General features: G+C 39.8%; 1 protein-coding gene across 9 annotated transcripts in view; it reads left to right on the top strand.

The window, feature by feature from the left end:
* The window catches only part of UNC5D (unc-5 netrin receptor D), a 559,433-nt gene that overhangs the window by 359,423 nt on the left and 179,849 nt on the right, over positions 1 to 20,161 (top strand). For all 9 annotated transcript variants that reach the window (XM_032288254.1, XM_032288260.1, XM_032288261.1 and 6 more), the window contains exon 4: positions 3,491 to 3,594. In XM_032288254.1, coding sequence (XP_032144145.1) covers positions 3,491 to 3,594 — 104 coding nt within the window. The remainder of the gene's footprint in view (positions 1 to 3,490; positions 3,595 to 20,161) is intronic.

The following is a 20,161-nucleotide window of genomic DNA, read 5'->3' as shown; positions in this document are numbered from 1 at the left end:
TGTCTTCTGGTTCAGTTTTCTGCAATATTCAATATGCTATTTACTGTCTCCGTATTTATTTATATATTTCTAAATCAGCAGTTATGTTTTTTCTTTCTTCATAGTGGCAGTTTCTTGATCTCAGATGTTATCCTATTTATAATTCTTTACTCTAGATTCTCAGTTACTATTTCCTTTTGACTTTAAAGAACTAAAATTAGAAATTATCTAAAAATATGCCTCTTGCTTCATGTCTTTTTAGAGGAAGAAATCTATTTTCAGTTCTGTGGTTTGTTTCCTTATCTTGTAGTATATTTCTTGTTATATGGCTAAGGATGTTTTCCCTACTATTAGAAACTGGATCAGTTCCTGCCTGTTTCTTTCAAGCCTTGGAACTCATATAGGTGATTAAAGTGTTCAGATTGCCTAGTCAGAAAGAAATTAGACTGGGTGCCCTATGGTGAGAATCATAGCTATACCACTGTGTCTAAAACGTTTATTTCCATCATTTCTACTATATTTGGTAGCCAACTGAAATTTTTTGATGAGTTTACCCTCCTTAGGATTCAAAAGTTTCCCCTCCTTAGTAGTCAGCATCTTGGTACCAGTATCAGGTATAAGCCAGAACTAGGGCTCCATGACACTTAGGTTTCTCACTTGGTGTAATGATATCTGATCATTACAGGTCCCAAACAGGTCAATGGCCTGTTACCACTGTTGGATCCAGACGTATGGAGTGCCCTGTTATTCCCTGTCCCTCAGCCGTTGCCTTTCATTGCCGTTCTTTTTATGTGTACATTTGGGAGGGAAATGTGTGTCTCGCTAGGACTCTTCCAATGATTTCAAATGTCATTTGGAAAGAGCAGCAGATTGGATGAGTTTTTTCTTCTACCCCATCTTGGCTTTGTGAGATCTATTAGAAGCTCCTTAAAGTTTCTAGTTTATGTATGGGCAATACCCTTTCCTAGGTCCCACTGTCAATACAGTTCACACACACACACGCACACACACACATATAAATGTGTAAATTATATATATACATGTGTGTATATATGTATGTATGTATTTACTTACCTGTTTTACTGAGAGGTTGGAATGGGGAGAAAAAGTGACTTCCTCCATTTGTCTTTTCACCTGATAATGTAGTTAATGTAGCAGTGTGGAGCTAGCCATAAACTAAGTATTTTTTACCTTTTCCATTTCTGTTGATCAAATAAAGGACATGAAAGTAGAACGTAAATAGAAATTTGTACCGTTGGTTTTCCATACTTTATGTGGTTGAATACAGATTGGTTGGTGGTGTCAAAATTGGGATCATCACTTAGCAGCACTGAGCAAAACTTCCTTTAGAAAACAAAGCAATTAAAGCAAAGGAAAAATGATTATAAACAAACCAAACAAAATAAGTACAAAAAAACACAACTGCTAGCCAGGCACAGTGGCTCATGCCTGTAATCCAAGCACTTTGGGAGGCCAAGGTAGGAGGATCACTTGAGCCCAACGGTTGGAGACCAGACTGGGCAACAAAGCAAGAAGCGAGACCCTGCCCATTTCTGCAGAAAATTTGCTTAAAAATTAGCTGGGTGTGATGTCACACACCTGTAGTCCTAGCTACTTCGGAAGCTGAGGTGGGAGGACAACTTGAGTTTGGGAAGGTCAAGGTTGCAGTGAGCTCAATACACTGCACTCTTGCACTCCAGCCTGGGTGATGGAGCGAAGCCTTATCTCCAAAACAAAACGGCCCCTTCATCAGCAAACTGACACCTCATATGTTAAAGTCACTCTCACTCCATGATAGACTAATTGTGATATAGTTCTGATAAATAACCAAGTCATATGGAGGAGGGATTTTTGACCCAAAGATCCCTTGTGAGACAGCAGAGGAGAATTGTGCAGGAAACATGAGATTTTTCATTCTTGGCTTATTCACAGTAACTTCACAGTTTTGTTGTCAGCTATGTGACCTTCATCATACTTGGAGTCAGAAGTCCTGAATCAAACAGGGGGTGGCAATTTACGGTTCCCAGATAGAGGGAAGCTGGCTTTAAAACTCAGGGGACAGCGGAGAAATGAGAGAATGGACCTTGTCACCCACCTGCAGTTTGAGTGGTTTTAAGATCTTTTGCCTTATATATAATCATGAAGACCTCCAAATATGTAGCACTGCTACTAACAAAGGACATTGGTTGCCTCTGGGAGGGAAAACATTAAGAGTAAAATTCAGAGGAAAGTGAATACATGGCTTGCTGTGCTTGTTATTCATTGAGTGTTTTCGACTTGCTAAAAGCAAGTTTAATGTATTTATACAATTTATAAAGATGTAACTGATTCTGGAGCTCTCCTCTTTACAGGGAACATATTTCATGTTATTGTAAGCACTGAAGAAAATTAAATCAATAAATTCACAGCCTGTAATTTGAGATACTCAATTTGAAGAAAAATGTATTGTCAGGGAGGGAGAGCAAAATCTTTTGCATTGAGGAAGACTTGTAAACAACCTGTCTTTGCCCTACTATCCTGTGCTTTCAAGTGACAGCAAGAATTACCCTTGTGCTTCAAGATTATCAAAGAGTTGTCATGACACCTCCAGGGAAGTAAAGGCCAACTCCCCACGTTTTTTTTTTTTTAATGCAGCGTGTGCTCAAGTGGAAAGCAATGCAATTGACTCTTTCGGCGCTGTCCATCTATGTCCTTTTACCTGAGAAGGCTTTGCTGGTTAGCACTCAGCCTGGGTGTCAGGGAGCTTAGTGTACTGTTCCCCATCACTGGCACCGATGCTCTCTGTGACCACTGACAAGCCAGTTAACCTCTGCAAGTGTCATTCTGCCATATGTAAAAGGTTAATAGTACAGCTTGTTTGCAAAGTGCATGGAGTCTTCCATGAAGGGCATTAACTAAATAGCCAGCATTGCTATTTGACTGGAGGGCGTTGTGTTTTATAATTATATGTTTGGCTGGATAGGTTATAGATTTCGTTGTGGTTGAATGTTGCCCCTTCTCCCTGGTTACAAATAAAAAGACTAATAGGTAATCTCACTCTATTAGCATCTTCTAGAGCCCCCCAGAGGGCTAAGGGAATGGCAGAGGTTACAGATTAATAATGCATCCTTTAGTTAATAGAAAAAAAACATGTACATCTCAGCTGCATAATAGCTGTGGATGGCAATTTATTAGGCCAAGTGTTTGATCAGATGCTCAGCAGATAATGCTGGCAAAGACTCATGAAACAATGAGGTTGTTCTGTTTTGTTTTGTTTTGTTTTGTTTTCTACTTTCCTAGTTATTTCTTTCATCCTTCATATTAATATAGAACATCAGAGGCTGTTTTGTCCAGATTATTTCACATGCATTTATAAATATTTGGAAAAATTATTTTATTCTGGAATTTCTGAAACAAGCGACTTATATGGGTGTATCTTCATTGTGACATTAAGCTCTTTTTTGTACTTGGACCAAATTTGAATAACACTGGACTTGAGGCAAAGTATCACCTATATCATGCTTTTTTGCAGATTTACGGAAAAACTTTGAACAAGACCCACAAGGAAGGGAGGTTCCCATTGAAGGCATGATTGTGCTGCATTGTCGCCCGCCAGAGGGAGTCCCTGCGGCTGAGGTAAGACAGGCTCCTGGGAACCCATGTCTGGGATTCTTGTTGCCTTGGCTCAGTTGCTAAAGATAATGAAGAAATTGTCAAGGAAATAAGCTAGGAAGCAACTTGTCTCCCGTTCACTTCTGTGTTTGCACAAGGCCCTTGTAGGCAGCCTGGGTAGGATTTAATCTGTGTTCTTGGCTCTGGGGACCTGGAATCATGCAGATATCATTCTTTCTGTCCTCAGTCAGGATTCTCTGATATGCACATTGGCTTATGGAGCAAATCTCAGCTTTAACAGGCAAACCTGCATGAAAAAACCCATAGGAAAGGTCAGAATTACTCAGTCCCAGTGTCACTGGTGTTTGTTCATTTTTCACTTTTTTGTGGAGCAAGCATTCATTTATCAAGTGTTTGTTACGTTCTCTGCACTCTGCAGGCATCAGGGATATAAAACATGACGAAGCCATGGGTCTGTGTTCTGTTATACTTCCTTCACAGTGAGGTGTCCAGAATCCAGAGTCACAATGTATTTTGCTTCTTGAATGTTCTCTAGAACGTCTGCCACACTATTTGAATATAATTGTCCCTGGTGTTACACTATGGTTATAGGAAAGGCTTTCTAAATCTTTTATTCACAATGAAAAGATGGCCCCGATAGACAAGTAGTATAGCTTTATTGGAGGGAAAACATTAAGAAGAATAAGGCATGCTTAGTATAATGAAAAGTTTATGAACTTAGTCCTGTGAACCCCAAAAATCTGAAACAGATCTTAGTTAATTTAGAAAGTTTATTTTGGCAGGGTTGAGGACACGCACCATGACACAGCCTCAGGAGGTCCTGATGGCATGTGACCATTGTGGTTAGAGCACAGTTTGGTTTTACACATTTTAGGGAGACATGAGACATCAATAAACATATGTAAGATGAACATTGGCTCGGGTCTGGGAAAAGCCGGACAACTGAAAGCAAAGGTGGGAGAAGAACTCTGGAAGCAAGGAGGGGGCTTCTAGGTCATAGGTAGATAAGTGACAAGTGGTTGCATTCTTTTGAGTTTCTGATTAGCCTTTCCAAAGGAGGCAATCAGATATGCATTTATCTCAATGAGCAGAGGGGTGACTTTGAATAGAATGGGAGGGACGTGGCCCTAAACAGTTCCCAGCTTGACTTTTCTCTTTAGCTTTGTGATTTGGGGGCCCCACGATTTATTTTTCTTTCACAGGCGTGAGTTCAGCAGCACGCAGTCCAGGTTTGATTCTTCTGTAGGAAGCTAGGACACTGCTTAGAGCTATTGTTTATTCACTGAGAAGCAGATATACAAAGAAAAAGAGAAAAAACCAGGAGCCTTTGCCTCATATTTTAGCAAAATTGGGATTTTGTAATTGGAAGGACAAAAAAGGAGAGAAAATAAAGGGGAATGAAAAAACACACATACTCCCATATTTAGAAAGCATGCTGGATGGACACTATTCAAAGCTCAAATGGCTCACAGAAATGAAGTAAACGGACTTGAAAATTAAAGTGAACCCTCCATGCATGATATAAAATGATTAGAAAGGAAAATGCTTATTTAAAACAAAAAAGATATTGATCTCCTCCTTTGGCTACCCTCTTGTTTCCTGCAAACAGCGTGCCCTCCTCTCCTGAGCTGGGCGTTAAGTGTCAGGGAAGGAAATGTGTCCCTCTCATTTAGGATGTCGCATGTGTTCCTGGGAGCCCAACAGAGGTATCAGCAGTTATCTACATTCACTGCCCATCTTTCAAAAACCCAAGTTTACAAATGTTTTATGCATTTAAGTGTCCAGCCTCTGTCATGCCAGCTGTGTGAGAGTCCTCTGGTGCACCCATGTTTCCTTCTGGTTCTGTTCTGGGTCGCTACCATTGACTTTGGCAGCAGCAGAGAGGAGTGCTAATGTTTTTATGAGCTATCAGCCTATAGGAACGTAGCATACTCCAGATCTCTAGTAATCTGTTTTTATTTCAAATGGATGATAACTTAGCTATTTACCTGGCATAACTTTTGCATTTTTGAAGCAGAGAAGCTGATACTTATATCAGTTGAACTACCAAAGTTCTTGCAGTCATTTAAGGGCTCTGTTCAAAATTCTTCAAACTCCAAAGCACTCCAGGTAAAAGTCTATGTTCTTTTAGTGCTTTGTAAGATTCAACATGATCTGGCCTGGCGCAACCTTAGTTATTTATTTATTTTTTTGGCTCTGTACCTGACCCCACTACAGCCACCCTGCCCCTTCAATCTCTCTCAGATGCACCAGCTATGCTCCCACCTCAGGACTTTTGCACTTGCTGGCCTCTGCTGGAGGGCTCTTCCCCAGCTGTCACACTGCTTTGTCCCATCTTTCTTCAGGGCTTACTCACTTGTCACCTGCTCAGTAAGGCCTGCTCTGTACACTCTACAAATGTTATCAATATCTGCTTCCCCCACTCTACCTTTTCCCTCCTGTTTCCCAACAATTTATCCTAGTAGGTATATACTTTCTTTTTACCTCTTATCACAAGCATACTATATTTACGTTATTCTCTCTACCCCACTGGAACTTAAGTGGAGTGAGGGAAATTTGTGTGTAATCCTCTTCATGGCTGTATCCTCAGAACATGAAACAGTGCTGCTCATGGCTATTTTCAGAAAGGTGAAAGATTTTTAGCAAGTGTTGGCAAGGATGTGGAGAAAAGGAAAGCGCTGTTCACTGTTGGTGGGAATGGAAATTAGTATAGCCATTATGGAAAACAATATGGACACTCCTCAGAATGTTAAAAGCAGAGCTACCGCTTGACCCAGCAATTTTACTACTAGGTATATACGATGAATATGTCCAAAGCAAATGAAATCAGTATCTAGAAGACATATCTTCACTCCATGTTTATTGCAGCACTGCTCACAATAGCTCCATAGTAAGATATAGCATCAACCAAAGTGTCCATCAGTGGACAAATTAATTTTTAAAATGTGGTATATATGCACAATGAAATACTACTCAGCCTTTAAAAGGAAAGAAATGTTGTCATTTGTGACAACATGGATGAACCAAGAAGATAGTATGTCAAGTACAATAAGCCAGGCACAGTAAGAAAAATACCGTATGATCTCACGTCTATGCAGAACCTAAAAAAGTTGAAGTCACAGAAGTAGAGTGCATGGTGGTTACCACGTGTTGGGGAGATGGAGAGAGCCTGGGGAGATGTCAGTCAAAGGGTATAATATTTCAGTTAGATAGGAATATGTTTATTAGTCTGTTGTTCAATATGGTGACTATACTTAATAGCAATGTATTGTGTTCTTTAAAAATGCTAAGAGAACATTTTAAATGTTTACATCACAAAAAGAATGATGTTTGTCATGTAAAACATACATTAATTAGCCTTATTTAGCAATCCCACAGTATACACATATTTCAATACATAAATGAAAAATATATACAATTTGTTTTTAGCTTATAAAATAATTAATTAAGTTGTTTATTTATTTGAGGCAGTGTTTCATTCTTGTTGCCCAGGCTGGAGTGCAGTGGCATGATCTTGGCTCATAGCAACCTCCACCTCCTGCGTTTAAGTGCTTCTCCTGCTTCAGCTTCCAACTAGCTGGGATTACAAGCATGCACCACTATGCCCAGCTAATTTTGTATTTTTAGTAGAGACAGGGTTTCTCCATGTTGGCCAGGCTGGTCTCAAACTCTCAACTTCAGGTGACCCGCCTTCCTAGGCCTCCCAAAGTGCTGGAATTACAGGCATGAGCCACCATGCCAAGCTAAAAAATAAATTTTAAAAGCATGCTTCTCACATCCAGTTGTTCAATAAATATTTGTTGAATATGAATGGAAATTAGTCTGCTAATTATATTGATGAATATTTAAGTTTATACCAGGATTAGCCCTAGACAAAATGTAAAATACATTAGACAACATTTTGGCTTTGTTTTATTTTGTCTTATGATTGCATACTAACAAATAAAGAAAACATTCCCCACCTGCTTTTTTTCATATATGCAAAAATAAATTTATTGGCTCAATTACTAGTCCTACAACTAAAGAAATAAAGATGTATTTTTATTTAAACTTGATTCACTTTTAATAGTAAAGAACACCTCAATGCAATATTTAGACATTTGGCTGATTGTTAAGCATTAACTAAAATGGAGCTTTTGCTGAGAGAGTGTTGCCATGTTTTTAAATTAATAGACATTATGTGAAACCATTTTGAATTAACATAAAAGTCGAAGTAGTACTACAGAAAGTTCTCATGTACCTTTCCCCCTCCGTTTCCTTTTTTAAATTTTTTTCTTGAGATGGAGTCTCACTGTGTCACCCAGGCTGGAGTACAGTGGCGTGATCTTGGCTTACTGCAGCCTCTGCCTCCCGGGTTCAAGCAATTCTCCTACCTTAGACTTCCGAGTAGCTGGGATTACAGGTGCCTGCCACCACACCTAGCAGGTTTTTGTACTTTTAGTAGAGATGGGGCTTACACTATGTCGGTCAGGCTGGTCTTGAACTCCTGACCTTGTGATCCGCCCTCCCAAAGTGTTGGGATTACAGGCGTGAGCCACCGGGCCTAGCCCAGTTTCCTTTTTTGTAATCACACTTTACATGAGTGTGGTACATCCCTTACAATGGCCAAATCAATATTGATACATTCTTATTAAGGAGAGCCTAGAGTTTTCATTAAGGTTCACCCTGTGCAGTTGTCTGTGGCTTTCTTTAAATTTTATTTCAAATTCAGGAGTACATGTGCAGGTTTATTACATAGGTAAATTGCATGTCACCAGAGTTTGGTGTACTTACAGATTACTTTGTCACCCAGGTGATAAACAGGACCCCACTGGTAGCTTTTTTCCCATCTTCCTCCTCCCACACTCTGCCTTCAAGTAGACTGCAGTGTCTATTGTTCCTTTCTTGGTGTCCACGTGTTCTCAGTGTTTAGCTCCCACTTTCTGCCCCCACTGCTTGTTGAAGACATACATTTAGAAAAAAATGAACAAAATAGAGAAGAATAAAAGATGTACAGTCTGGTAAGATAGTAGCCAAAAGCAAAAATATATTTTGGTCCATAAACGCACACGTGAGCATACATACGCAGCCACTCACACTGAAGTATCTTTCAAGAGAATGTAGGGGACTTATGAATTATAGGAACTCGGCGGCTGTTCAGGACTGAGACTGGGAGAGGATTCCTATGAGAGGACAGACTGGCTTCTAGGAGGTGAGCGGCAACCCCATCTGTTCAGTTATTTAGAGGCTGAACTCTGGTGAATGCTTGGAAGCAGCTCTTTACACATCCCTCCCTCTTCCTTGCCCCAGCGCCCTACACATGAAGGCAAATGAGCTCTGTAGATTGGCTCAGCCCCTTTTCCTTCTTCATTGGCTTCTGAGGGTGCTTTTCTGCTGTAACCACAAGGAGGAGAGCAAGATATGAAAAACTTTCACTGGCACCACAGTCCAATGTCAGTGAAAAAAATATTTGGGAGAGCTGTGGAATAGGGGAACACAATATAGACATATCAGAAGGTACATTTCCTTTTCTGGTATCTGCCTTTCTGACACATTTCCAAATTGTAGTTATTCACTTTCTATATTAGTTTCCTAGGGCTGCTGTAATACATTACTACCACTGAGGAGGCTTGAAACAGCAGAAGTTTATTTTCCAACAGTTCCGGAGGTAGAAGTCTGAACTCCAACAGCATTAATTCCTTCTGAGGGCTCTGAAAGAGAAAATGTTCCATACTTCTCCCCTAGATGCTGGTAGTTATTGGCAATCTTTGGTGTCCCATGGCCTTGTACGCTGATATGGTTACACTTTGTGTCCTCACCCAAATCTCATCTTGAATTGTAATCCCACGTAATCCCCATGTATGAGGGAGAGACCAGGTGGAGGTAATTGAATCATGGTGACAGTTTCCCCCAGGCTGTTCTCATGATAGTGCCTGAGTTCTCAGGAGATTTAATGGTTTTTAAGGGCTTTCCCCTCTTTGATCAGCATGTCTCCCTCCTGCCATTTTGTGAAGAAGGTACCTTGCTTCCCCTTCTTCCCTCCCCAGCCATGGGGAACTGTGAGTCAATTAGCTTCTTTCCTTTATAAATTACTCAGTCTCAGGTAGTTCTTTCTAGCAGTATGCAAACGGACTACTACATAGATACATCACTCAGTCTCTGCCTCCATCGATCGCATCTTCACATGGCATTCTCCTCTTTGTGTCTCTGTGTGCCTGAATTTCCTTGTTTTTATAAGGACAGCAGCCCTGCATGGCCTCATACTGTACATTCTGTTTCACAAAACACCTGCGAAGACCCAATTTACAAATAAGGTAAAGTTCCTAGGCTCCACATCGAATTATGGGGGACTGCCATTCAGCCCAGTACCCTTCCCATCATCCCTCTGGCATCATGTCACTCTTTTATTTTAATAAATACAAAAGAAAATTTAGGAAAAAATGTATATGCTTTTAGGAATAAATTTCAGACCAGGCCAGATGAAATTAAATAGAAACTAATTCCAAGGAGCAGCTGGGGCTTTACGGTGGCTTAAAACAGAAATTCTGAGCTGAGAAGGGGGAAAAGCTTTGTTTTATAATTTTGTGTTATAGATGAATATGGAAAATATTTCTGCTGCACTAAGGGTTAAATAGGCTATTGATGCCTTAGCAAACATTTATTTTAAGAAATCTTATCGGTATAAATTTATGGGGTACAAGTGTAATTTTGTTACATGCAAAGGTGGCATAATGATGAAGATGGGGCTTTTAGTGTGTCCATCACCCAAGTAACAAGTAATTTCTCATCATCCATCCCCTCCTCTTCCTAGTCCCCTCTGTCTATTGTTCTATGATCTATGTCCCCCTGACCCTGCCTCATCTCCACTGTTTATCATTTCAAACTCTATGTGCACATTTAGCTCCAGCTTACACGTGAGAACACATGGTATTTGTCTTTCTGTATCTGAGTCATTTCATTAACATATTGCCTCTGGTTCCATTCATGTTGTTTCAAAAGACATGGTTTCATTTTTTTATAGCTCACTGGGATTTCATTGTGTATATATACATTTTCTTTATACAAATTATTTGATGGACACTTAGATTTGTTTCATGTGAGTACATTTATCTGTTTAATGATTTCTTTTTTGCTGGGTAGATACTCAGTAGTGAGATTGCAGGACCTAATGGTAATTCTGTTTTTAGTTCTTCAAGAAATATCCAAACTATTTTTCATAGAGGTTGTACTAATACACATTCCTACCAAGAGTATGTAAGAGTTGCTTTTTCTCCATATCGTTTCCAAGGTTATATATTTTTTTTAATTTTTCAATAATAGCCATTATGACTGGTATAACACTGTGGTATCTTGTAGTGGCTTCAATTTACATTTCTTAATGATTAGTAATGTTGAACATTTATTCATTTTTCTTGGCCATTTTTATGTCTTCTTGTGAAACATGTCTATTCATATCCTTTGCCTACTCTTTAACAGGGTTATTTATGGATCACATCATCTTAATGTGGGACGGTAACTTAGTCCCAGACACTTGTATTATTTTGGAATTTCATTTCTCCATGATTTGGATACTACCATTATCTGTGCACCAATATCTACAGCTCTTCTACTTTCAGCAGTAGATTGCACAGTAAGTCAGTGCTATCAACATCTGTGTTTTTGCTGAAAACAAGGCAGAATGAAAGAAGAAAGCTGAGAAATGATAAAGATGGAGAAGAAGAGTGAAAATGTTCATACCCTTCCACAGTTGTGGTATTCCTTAGGGTAGAGATGTCTACCAATGTCTGTTACATGGTCAGGTCACTGAGAGTGTATCATTCTGTCTATTAACTTCAGAGTGATAGAAGTATATATAGGTAATGACTCTCCAGTACACAGTAATTGGGAACTGTGTTTAGAAATTGGCTAGTCATGTAATCATCACTGTGCAATACTATCACTCAACGTCATCCCCTCTGTGCAGGCCATGTTCTGCCCTCTTCATGCCACCACTGAGTTCCCTTTCTGCCTACCTCCTGTGGAACGCATGGGGTAACCACTGGAAAAGGATGTAGCTGGTGGGGTCCCCAGTACATCAGCTGGCTTTGTTTCTCAGAGGAATAGACAGTTTCCTACTTGACACATTGAAAGTCACATTGAGGGACAAGTCCAAATTCTGTTTTCACAAGACATATACAATAGACTTCTCTCTGCAAGTCAGAGCTTTCTTGACAGCTAACTCATTTATCCAACCAGGGAAGTGTTGTGAATAATAAAAATAGGAAGAGCTACCATTTTTGAAATGTTCTCATTTACCAAGTACTATAGTAGGTGATTTATCTTCTGCTATTTCAATTAATTTGGAAAAAAATGCTATGAGATGCTGAAAAGCTATATGAGTTTCCATGTGTGTCCCACAGCAACTTGTCTAAGCTCTCTGGACACTAGAAAGCACCAAGAGCCAAATTTAAAGCTCAGATCTGTCTTTTCTCTAATTGTTTTTGCTTTTGTTTTTAATTGGACTAAGCCTTCTTGAAGGTTGGGAACTGCCAGGCCAACGACAGTCTATCTGCCCGCTGTGCTGCCATCATCCAACCCTTAGAATTAAAGGTGTTAGGATTACATTATCTTCTAGTGAATATTCTAAGCTCAAATTTGCTATATATTCTGTGCCTCTTCATTTCAAATATGTAATCTGATAATAAAACTAAGAACAGAGCGCTGAGAGTGTGGAAGTTTTGGAGGCTAAGGGGACAAGGAGCCTGGGGCAGGACATCACTGTGTCCTTTGAAGGGCAAGGAGCCCAGCTTTGATTCTATCCTAGAAGATAGGATGCTTAGGGTTACATGGAGGAGTCCATGTAGAAGAAAAAGGGGAATATGAAAAGGGAAGCGAGTAAACCAAGTGCCATCTCTACCCTCATTACAATTTTCTCTACGTTTGGCCATTGCCCTGACAGATCACATTGTCAAAAAGGGCCTCAAATTTACTCTGATAAATGCAAACTTGTGTCTGTATCACAGTGCTATTTTACATAGTATACATCAGTGGGGTATGGAAATGGTAGAAATAGAATCAAGGATGGTCAGGGTGGCACAATGGGAAAAGTATGAACTTTGAAGCCAACAGACCCTGGCTAGTAACTTTGTAATGCAATCAATTAGCCACTCTGACACTCAGTTTCCTTTTCTAAAAATGAGAAAAATGTTTTCATTGTAGGATTGCTATGAGACAAAGAAGAAAAAAAAGTACAAAACATTCAGCACTTTCCAATACTAAATAGTAAAGATTATTTTGATTTCTGTTGTTTCTTCTTCCTTTGTTTTCAAAGTTTTAAGAAAGTTTGATCCTTTCATAAAGATGTAAAGCCCCATTATGTTTGGGGAACCAGATTAAAACAGAAAATTCTTGCAATGTCTAACATGTTTTTAGCCTTTGAAGAAGCAGACAGCTGCTAAGACCAGCCCACCCCCTGGAGCACCACCTCCCCCAACCATTGCCCTCTCTTCTTGTCCTTCAAGGTCAACAAAGACAAAGACACTTATCAAAAAGCTTCCTGGCCCCCTCTCTTGTAATCTGTTACATGGAGGAATTAAATAATTGTTGACAAAGGCTGGTGACCACCAATGTTTGTTCACCTTACCACCATTGAAGTGTTTTATGAATGATATTATTGTTATTAAAACACTTATGAAAATGTTATGTGAACTGGGAGGTTCTCATTACACTTAGCCACTGACTTAGATAATATATAATAGGTCATGTGTATTTTTTAAAAATAGGTCACACACATTGTTTTACAATATACCTGAAATGTGAGTGGATGATAACTCAAACATTTCTAAACTTCATGAGCTCATCTTAATAGCGGGATGTATTGGAACATATTTGTCACTGCACTTAATTTTAGCCTTACTTTGGGGGCAGTTCTAACTAAAGATAGCAACTTTAGTGTTTGACCCTTGTTGTTTAGCTAAAACCAATTTGCTCTTTTCAAAACAATTCATTATCCCACACAGCACTTTTTTATACTCCGTAATTAAATGGAAAATCTATCTTTCATAAAAAGTTAGGAATTATGTCCAATGAAAATCCGACATTTTAATGGTTTTCCACAGATTAAAATTGTAGAGTTCTCAATAAACGCTGATTTACTGATGTTGGCTGTAAAATGGTTATTGCTGTTAATAAAGCCTGTAAATCTTAACAGGTTATATTTGCCTTGGACAATAAAACTTGCCATAAAGGCTTAGTGTCTAAGGCTAATTCTGCTCACATCAAGGTAAACAGCCTACTCAAAATAATTCAATGTCTTTGAGAATTCAGGCCTTAACGCTAAGCAACAGACAGATTCTAGGCTTGAGGCATTGCATGCCAGGCACTGTTCCTGTTTTTAATCTCACCAAGGAGTCAAAATGATGTTAGAGTTAGAAAAATTCGGGAAGGTCAAGGGCTTTTGTCATTTCAGTATGGTTAAGGAGAAAGTTCTCTGCTTCTTCCTCAGCCCCAAATCAGCTTTGTCATTGAGTGATCACTAGCAGAGGAATGGAAGAATGTATTTTTTGTATCATAAAGTGTGCTGAAGTCATACAAGTGTTAGGAGCCAAATTTGGGGGTGATGGGGTGGGGTGGGCAGTTATAGAAAGGAGATCATTTTCCTTATTTGACTTCCAAATGGCTACCTGGAAATGAAGGATGTTTTGAGAAGCCCTGTTAATCTTGGGACACATAGATATTTGTCATGTTTTACAATATTTGGGGAATTTCTTTTTAAGTTTCACTTACCTAAGATAGAAGCCCAACAAATGACTTTTCTAGTCATCTTTGCAGTTAGGTTCCCTGCAGCAAGGTGGTCTTGTACAAGGTGTGATGGGCAGGTGAATGCTGTGGGTTTGTGGAAACCCTCTGCAGGGGATGGTGGCAGAGGTACCCTGCTCTTCAAGGCAGGTAGAACAACCAGCATCTCTCCCAGGTCTCACAGTTTTGAGCTGTGTATTTTCTTTAAGACAGAATCTCACTCTGTCTCCCAGACTGGAGTGCAGTGGTACGATCACATTTCAGTTTACTGCAACCTCTGCCTCCCAGGCTTAAAGCAGTTTTCCTGCCTTAGCCTCCTGAGTAGCTAGGACTACTATGCACCATCATGCCCAGCTAATTTTTGTACTTTTTGTAGAGATGAGGTTTCATCATACTTCCCAGGCTAGTCCTGAATATCTGGGCTCCCGTGATCTGCCCACCCTGGCCTCCTCAAGTGCTAGGATTACAGGCCTGAGCCACTGCTTCCGGCTTCTGTCATGTTTTTTCTTTTTTTTTCTTTTTTTACACTGCAGGAGTGTTGTTGGGTGCACTTTTCCCTGTGGTATGTTTCAACATTATTTCTGGCCAGTTAGCAGCCTCGCCTGGCTCTTTTGCCCACTTGGTGGTTCTGAGCACTACTAATACTCTTTAATAAATTTATTTTTCTTATAAATCAGCCAGAGCAGAGTTTATTGTTTGCAGTGAAGAAACCTAGCCAGGTATGGTGGCTCATGCCTGTAATCCCATCACTTTGGGAAGCTGAGTTGGTTGGGTCATTTTAGGCCAGAAGTTCGAGACCACCATGGGCAAAATAGCAAAACCCCATCTATACCAAAAATACAAATATTAGCTGGGAACGGGGGCATGTGCCTGTAATCCCAGCTACTTGGGTGGCTGAGGTACAAGAATCCCTTGAACCTGGGAGGTGGAGGTTGCAATCAGCCGACCTAGTGCCACTACGCTCCAGCCTGGGTGACCGAGCAAAACTGTCTCAAAATAAACAAAAACCCTGCACATATTAGTATCTATGTCATCTCTTACTACTTTCAGAATGTCTTTGACAAATATTTGAAAGATCCATTGCAACAAAGCAAGTCACTGTGAGCTAGACTGTGTATGGAGTGTTAATCTTTCTTCATCTGTAGAATAAAGAGGGGGGACCCCAAAGTCCCTTTATATCTCTAATTATTTCTGATGCATTAACAGTAGACTCTGTACACTGTCTATGACTTGCCCGCTGTTTTAATAATTCTGCCCAGACTGGTGCCAGACAGTTTTCAAGTGAGAAGCTCTTTACCCTTCTCCCCTGTGAGGGTATTCTTAATGAAAGGTTCATTTGTTTCAAATGTGCTCATTGGCATAAAACCCAGGAGAGAGTCTTATGACATTGGACTGTTTAATACAGGAATCGCTAGACTATTGTGTTTAACCTCAATCAAACAGACTATGAAATGAGGATTTTATTTTAAAAATAAGGCTCTTAATAATTCACTAGAGAAATGTTAAGTGGGGTGCCCATGTGCTGAAGCAGTGGGCCTCAGGTATAAATAATTAATGTAATTTGGTGCAGCCAAAGCAGAGAGAATGTCTAATAGTCCAGATAAATTTTGCTTTAAGGAGGCTGACAATGAGGACCTTTGCAGAAAGCCACATTTGATTAGAATGTATATTGTAATAGAAACATAATATACTTTTAAAAAAACAGTGATTTTTGAATTGGTTAAACCATAGTTATTAAAGGCTAGTAAATGACTTATCTGAATACATTTCCATGAAAAAAAAATTGCTATGGTAAAAGACATAAGAAAATGAGGTTAATATAAGTTATTTAAAAAGTGCATGTCTACATCACAAATACTCTCATCATTAATACTGATCCTTAAATAAGTTCTATTAATGGGCTGACTTTTGCCCACATTCTTAGCTAGAAAGCTGTAGTTCCTTACTGAAGAAGAAAAGGAAAGAAGATATCTAAAGCTCCTAATTGATGTTTATTTTCCTTTTTCCTCTTGTTCTGTATTTCTGGAAGGTCTGAAGAATATATGTTAGAATAACAATTTTCAGCTGGGTGTGATGGCTCATGCCTGTAATCCCAGCACTTTGGGAAGCCAAAGCAAGAGAATCGCTTGAGGCCAGCACTTCAAGACCAGCCTAGGCAACATAGCAAGACCCCCATCTCCACAAAACTAAAAAAAAAAAAAATTAGCTGGCATAGTGGCATACACATGTAGTCCCAGCTACTTGGGAGGGTGAGACAAGAGGACTGCTTGAGCCCAGGAGGTTGAGGTTGCAGTGATGCATGGTTGTTCCATGGTACTCCAGCTTGGGGCCAGAGATAACACTACAGAGCTTTCCTAGGTGCTTGCGTTTGCCTCCTCTTTTCTTTGTGCCTGTCAGCTCTACACAATCAACCCTCTTTCTTTCCAAGAACGACTCTCGGACAATGTTATTTCCAAGCCTATTCTCCATGTCCTCCTCATTTTTCCTTGCTTGGAATGTCCTTGCCCTCATCCATCTGTCTGTCGTTTACACAGCCTAGGAGGATTTGCTCTAACCCAGCTAGCCTCTGAGTTCTTCCCTGCCCATCCCAGGTGACGTTGATCTCTCTTTTCTATAAATCCTAATTTAACTGGTGTGAACTGCTCAAGACAGCATTTTTTCCCTCCTAAAGGTTTGATAGCATATTGCTTTTTGTTTTTTAATTTTTCTCTTATATATAATTTTTCATGCCTGTGTCATATTTTCTAGTTTCTTTCAGGATAGGAAATGCACAGGATATTTTTCAGTGTCCTCTCCCATCACCCTCAGTAGATAACACAAAGACATCTAAAAATAAAGTAGATATTTGGGGAGCATATGTGACTCAGTAGATGAATATTTGCACAACCTCTGGGGGCTGCATATAGTAATAAGCTCTTAAAGATGAATGTCACTTTATAATTTACAAAGATTCTCACATACTTGAGCTCATCTGATCCTTAAAGCTACCATTTGTCGATAGGTAAATACATCAATATCCCTAATATAGAGATAGACACGTTGAATATATACATTCTTTGAGAAACTGCTATCTAGCTAACATTAGTACATGTGCACTCAATGCCAGCCACTGTTCACTGAATCTTCCCACCTCTCTGAAGCACCTAGATGCCAGTTTTATAAATAAGCAAACTGAGGCACAGAGAAGTCAAGCAGCTTAGTCAAGGCCACAGATACTGAATGGCTTGAGCCAATATTTTTACCAGACAGCCTGACTTCAGAGCCTGGTCTGTTAAAGTTTACCTGATAAAGCTGCTTTATGTGTCAGATATTGTGTGCTGAGCACCAGCAGAGTCGGATAGCTTGCCTGTCTCACTAGTTCACCATCTGATTTAATTGCATACAAAGCTAAGCAGAAGGGAAGAGAATGGCATTTATGAATGTGTGTGTGTGTGCATAAGCACATATAAGCCCACTGTTTTTCCTCCATGTTGCTGGGCATGTCTGTGATTCCAGGTCTGAGCTTTACTGCTCCCCACTTGCAGTTAACTCTCCTGATTTGATGACATTGGACTCTGCACTACCTTCAGTTTCTAGAGATGGTTTGGCAGGGTTGCTTAATGCTGGTGACAACTTTGAGCAGGCTTTGATGGGATGGGAGAAACACTGTTGACAAAACCTGTCTTTATCCTCCTCCCTCTCCTTTCCAGTTTTTTTTTTCCCCCTTGCAGGAAATAACATCCTTTATCCTGTACCAACATAGGGTTTTTCAAAAATATAAAATTTGCAAGTTGTGCTTAAGGTTTTTCTGATGGAAAGAAGTGGCAAATGGATCAGAGGGAAGGCAGTTTGGAAGAAAGATCCAAAGGCCAGCAGTCAGTCGGTAGTAAGCATTTTAAAAGAAACCTCATATAAGAAAGGGAAATGTATGATTTCTAAATTAACATAATGAAGGCGTAGAGCTATTTCTCTGTCCTGTGCCTTCTTATCCAGTTTAGCAGCAATAAACAGTCTTTATATCTTGAATTATGCAGAAGTAAAAGCAGTCTCGGATGCCGCCACATAAGGAGCTGCAGATCTGTAATTCAGCAGTAATCTTCATGGGCATGAATCAAGAACTCATCCCAATCCTGCTGAGGCAGCATGGATTTTAATGTTTCCATGAAGCGCACCACACACCACCCTGATTCACTTAGCAATTGTAGACTGCCTTTGTTTCTTAGGCAGAGCTTATTAAAACAGATAAACAATGGCTACAACCGCCACAGCCACAGCTTCTGCTGGTGATCCTTTGCTGTGATCCCTGCATCCTAATTACTCTGTGTATCATCTGTTTAGGAAGGAATGCCACCTTCTGTGATGCCTTTCCTATTTAGCTGATTTGGGTGACTAGAAGGTACACTAGCCCCCACCCTGGAGATTTTTCTGCATAACTGCTAGTGAAATAGAGCATGCCCATTTCTCCTTCACGGGTAGTTTAGAGACATGCAGAATAAGCACCTGCCTACAGGTACTATTGAGATACACCCAGCTGATCTTACTGCAGTTGAGCTTCAGCTCTAGAATGTGTAACTGCTAAAAGAATCCTAGGTGGCCTCTTTCATTGCATTGCGCAGCTCTTAAGACTCTCTACCCTGTAAAATCTTAAGGAGCTGTGATCTTCCCTCAGAGCTACCTTAGATTCAGCACAGTAAGTACACAGAGTGAATGAATGACTTATTGAAACTCCCAGAGCTTTGATTTGTGCAAATTGCAGTGGCTTCCATGGCACAGATTACAGGCACACCGCCCCAGCTTAGCAGCTGCACCATTCCCTTCGCACGTAACTCAGATTCACTTGGTTCTCTCAGTTAAGTTTCCAAGAAAAACATCCAACATTCAGAACTGAACAGCTGAGAATCCCCTGCTGTGGTGAATTTTGATTTAAATATAACTGAGTCTCTCTTGGCTCTGGCTTAACTGAATTGGAACTGTTCTTTTAATTGTTGATTCAGTATTGGCTTCCAGATCTGACTGTCAATCCTCTCAACAGATTCTCTCTGTAGATGTATTTATTAATCATGTGCAATATTTCTCATCCTCCGTGAGCTGCCAGCACTGGCCCCTGTGAGTTACAAGTGATGGCTTAAACCTTAATTTCTGTGTGCAGGAAGTGTCAGGCTGACGATTCATATACTGGCTCAACAGCATCATTTGGAGATCACCTTCTAGAGGCAGCTCTGGCATGCCGCTGCAGGGAAACAAAAAACAGATCTGCATAATACCACCAGGACTTGACAAGAGCACTCAGTCTAGTGCATCAGTCATCTGTGGGCTTAGGCGATCAGTTTAATCTTTTTTTTTTTTTTTTTTTCAACACCGTCATCTAGGTAACACTGGAAATGCTGTAGTTACAGTATCGGTATTTTTAGAAGGATTAGTAAATGTTAATGCAATTGTACATTGGTCTGGGAAAGTCTGTCTTCTTAGAGCTTCCATTCTCAGTTTTAATTAACTCATTAAACTAATAGGCAATGTGAATTGGTGCTATAGATTGGTGATGGTCATGATAGATTTGCAAAAAGGAATAATGAAAGCTAAATGGAGAGAAAAGACTTCAAAGTAGAGATGGGAGCTACCAAACACTAAATTTTGTTTATATGGCATGCCATTGAATTGTGAAAACTGCCAAAATGACAGAATCCTTTTCACTTATCATCATGGTTAGTTTCCATACATAAAGAAGCACATGCCAGGCTCTCTCCTAGGTATTTATGCTGTTCTGTTGTATTCTTTCAGCTGAGTTAGGTACTTTATTTTTTTTTATTGTACAGATGTGGTCATTGAAGCTTAGGTT

The sequence above is a fragment of the Sapajus apella genome, unplaced genomic scaffold (genome assembly GCF_009761245.1).
Source record: "Sapajus apella isolate SASKATOON/1434 unplaced genomic scaffold, GSC_monkey_1.0 scaffold21, whole genome shotgun sequence".
Classification (NCBI taxonomy): domain Eukaryota; kingdom Metazoa; phylum Chordata; class Mammalia; order Primates; family Cebidae; genus Sapajus; species Sapajus apella.
The sequence above is the reverse complement of the archived record's forward strand: the minus strand, read 5'-3'. Positions and strand labels throughout refer to the sequence as shown.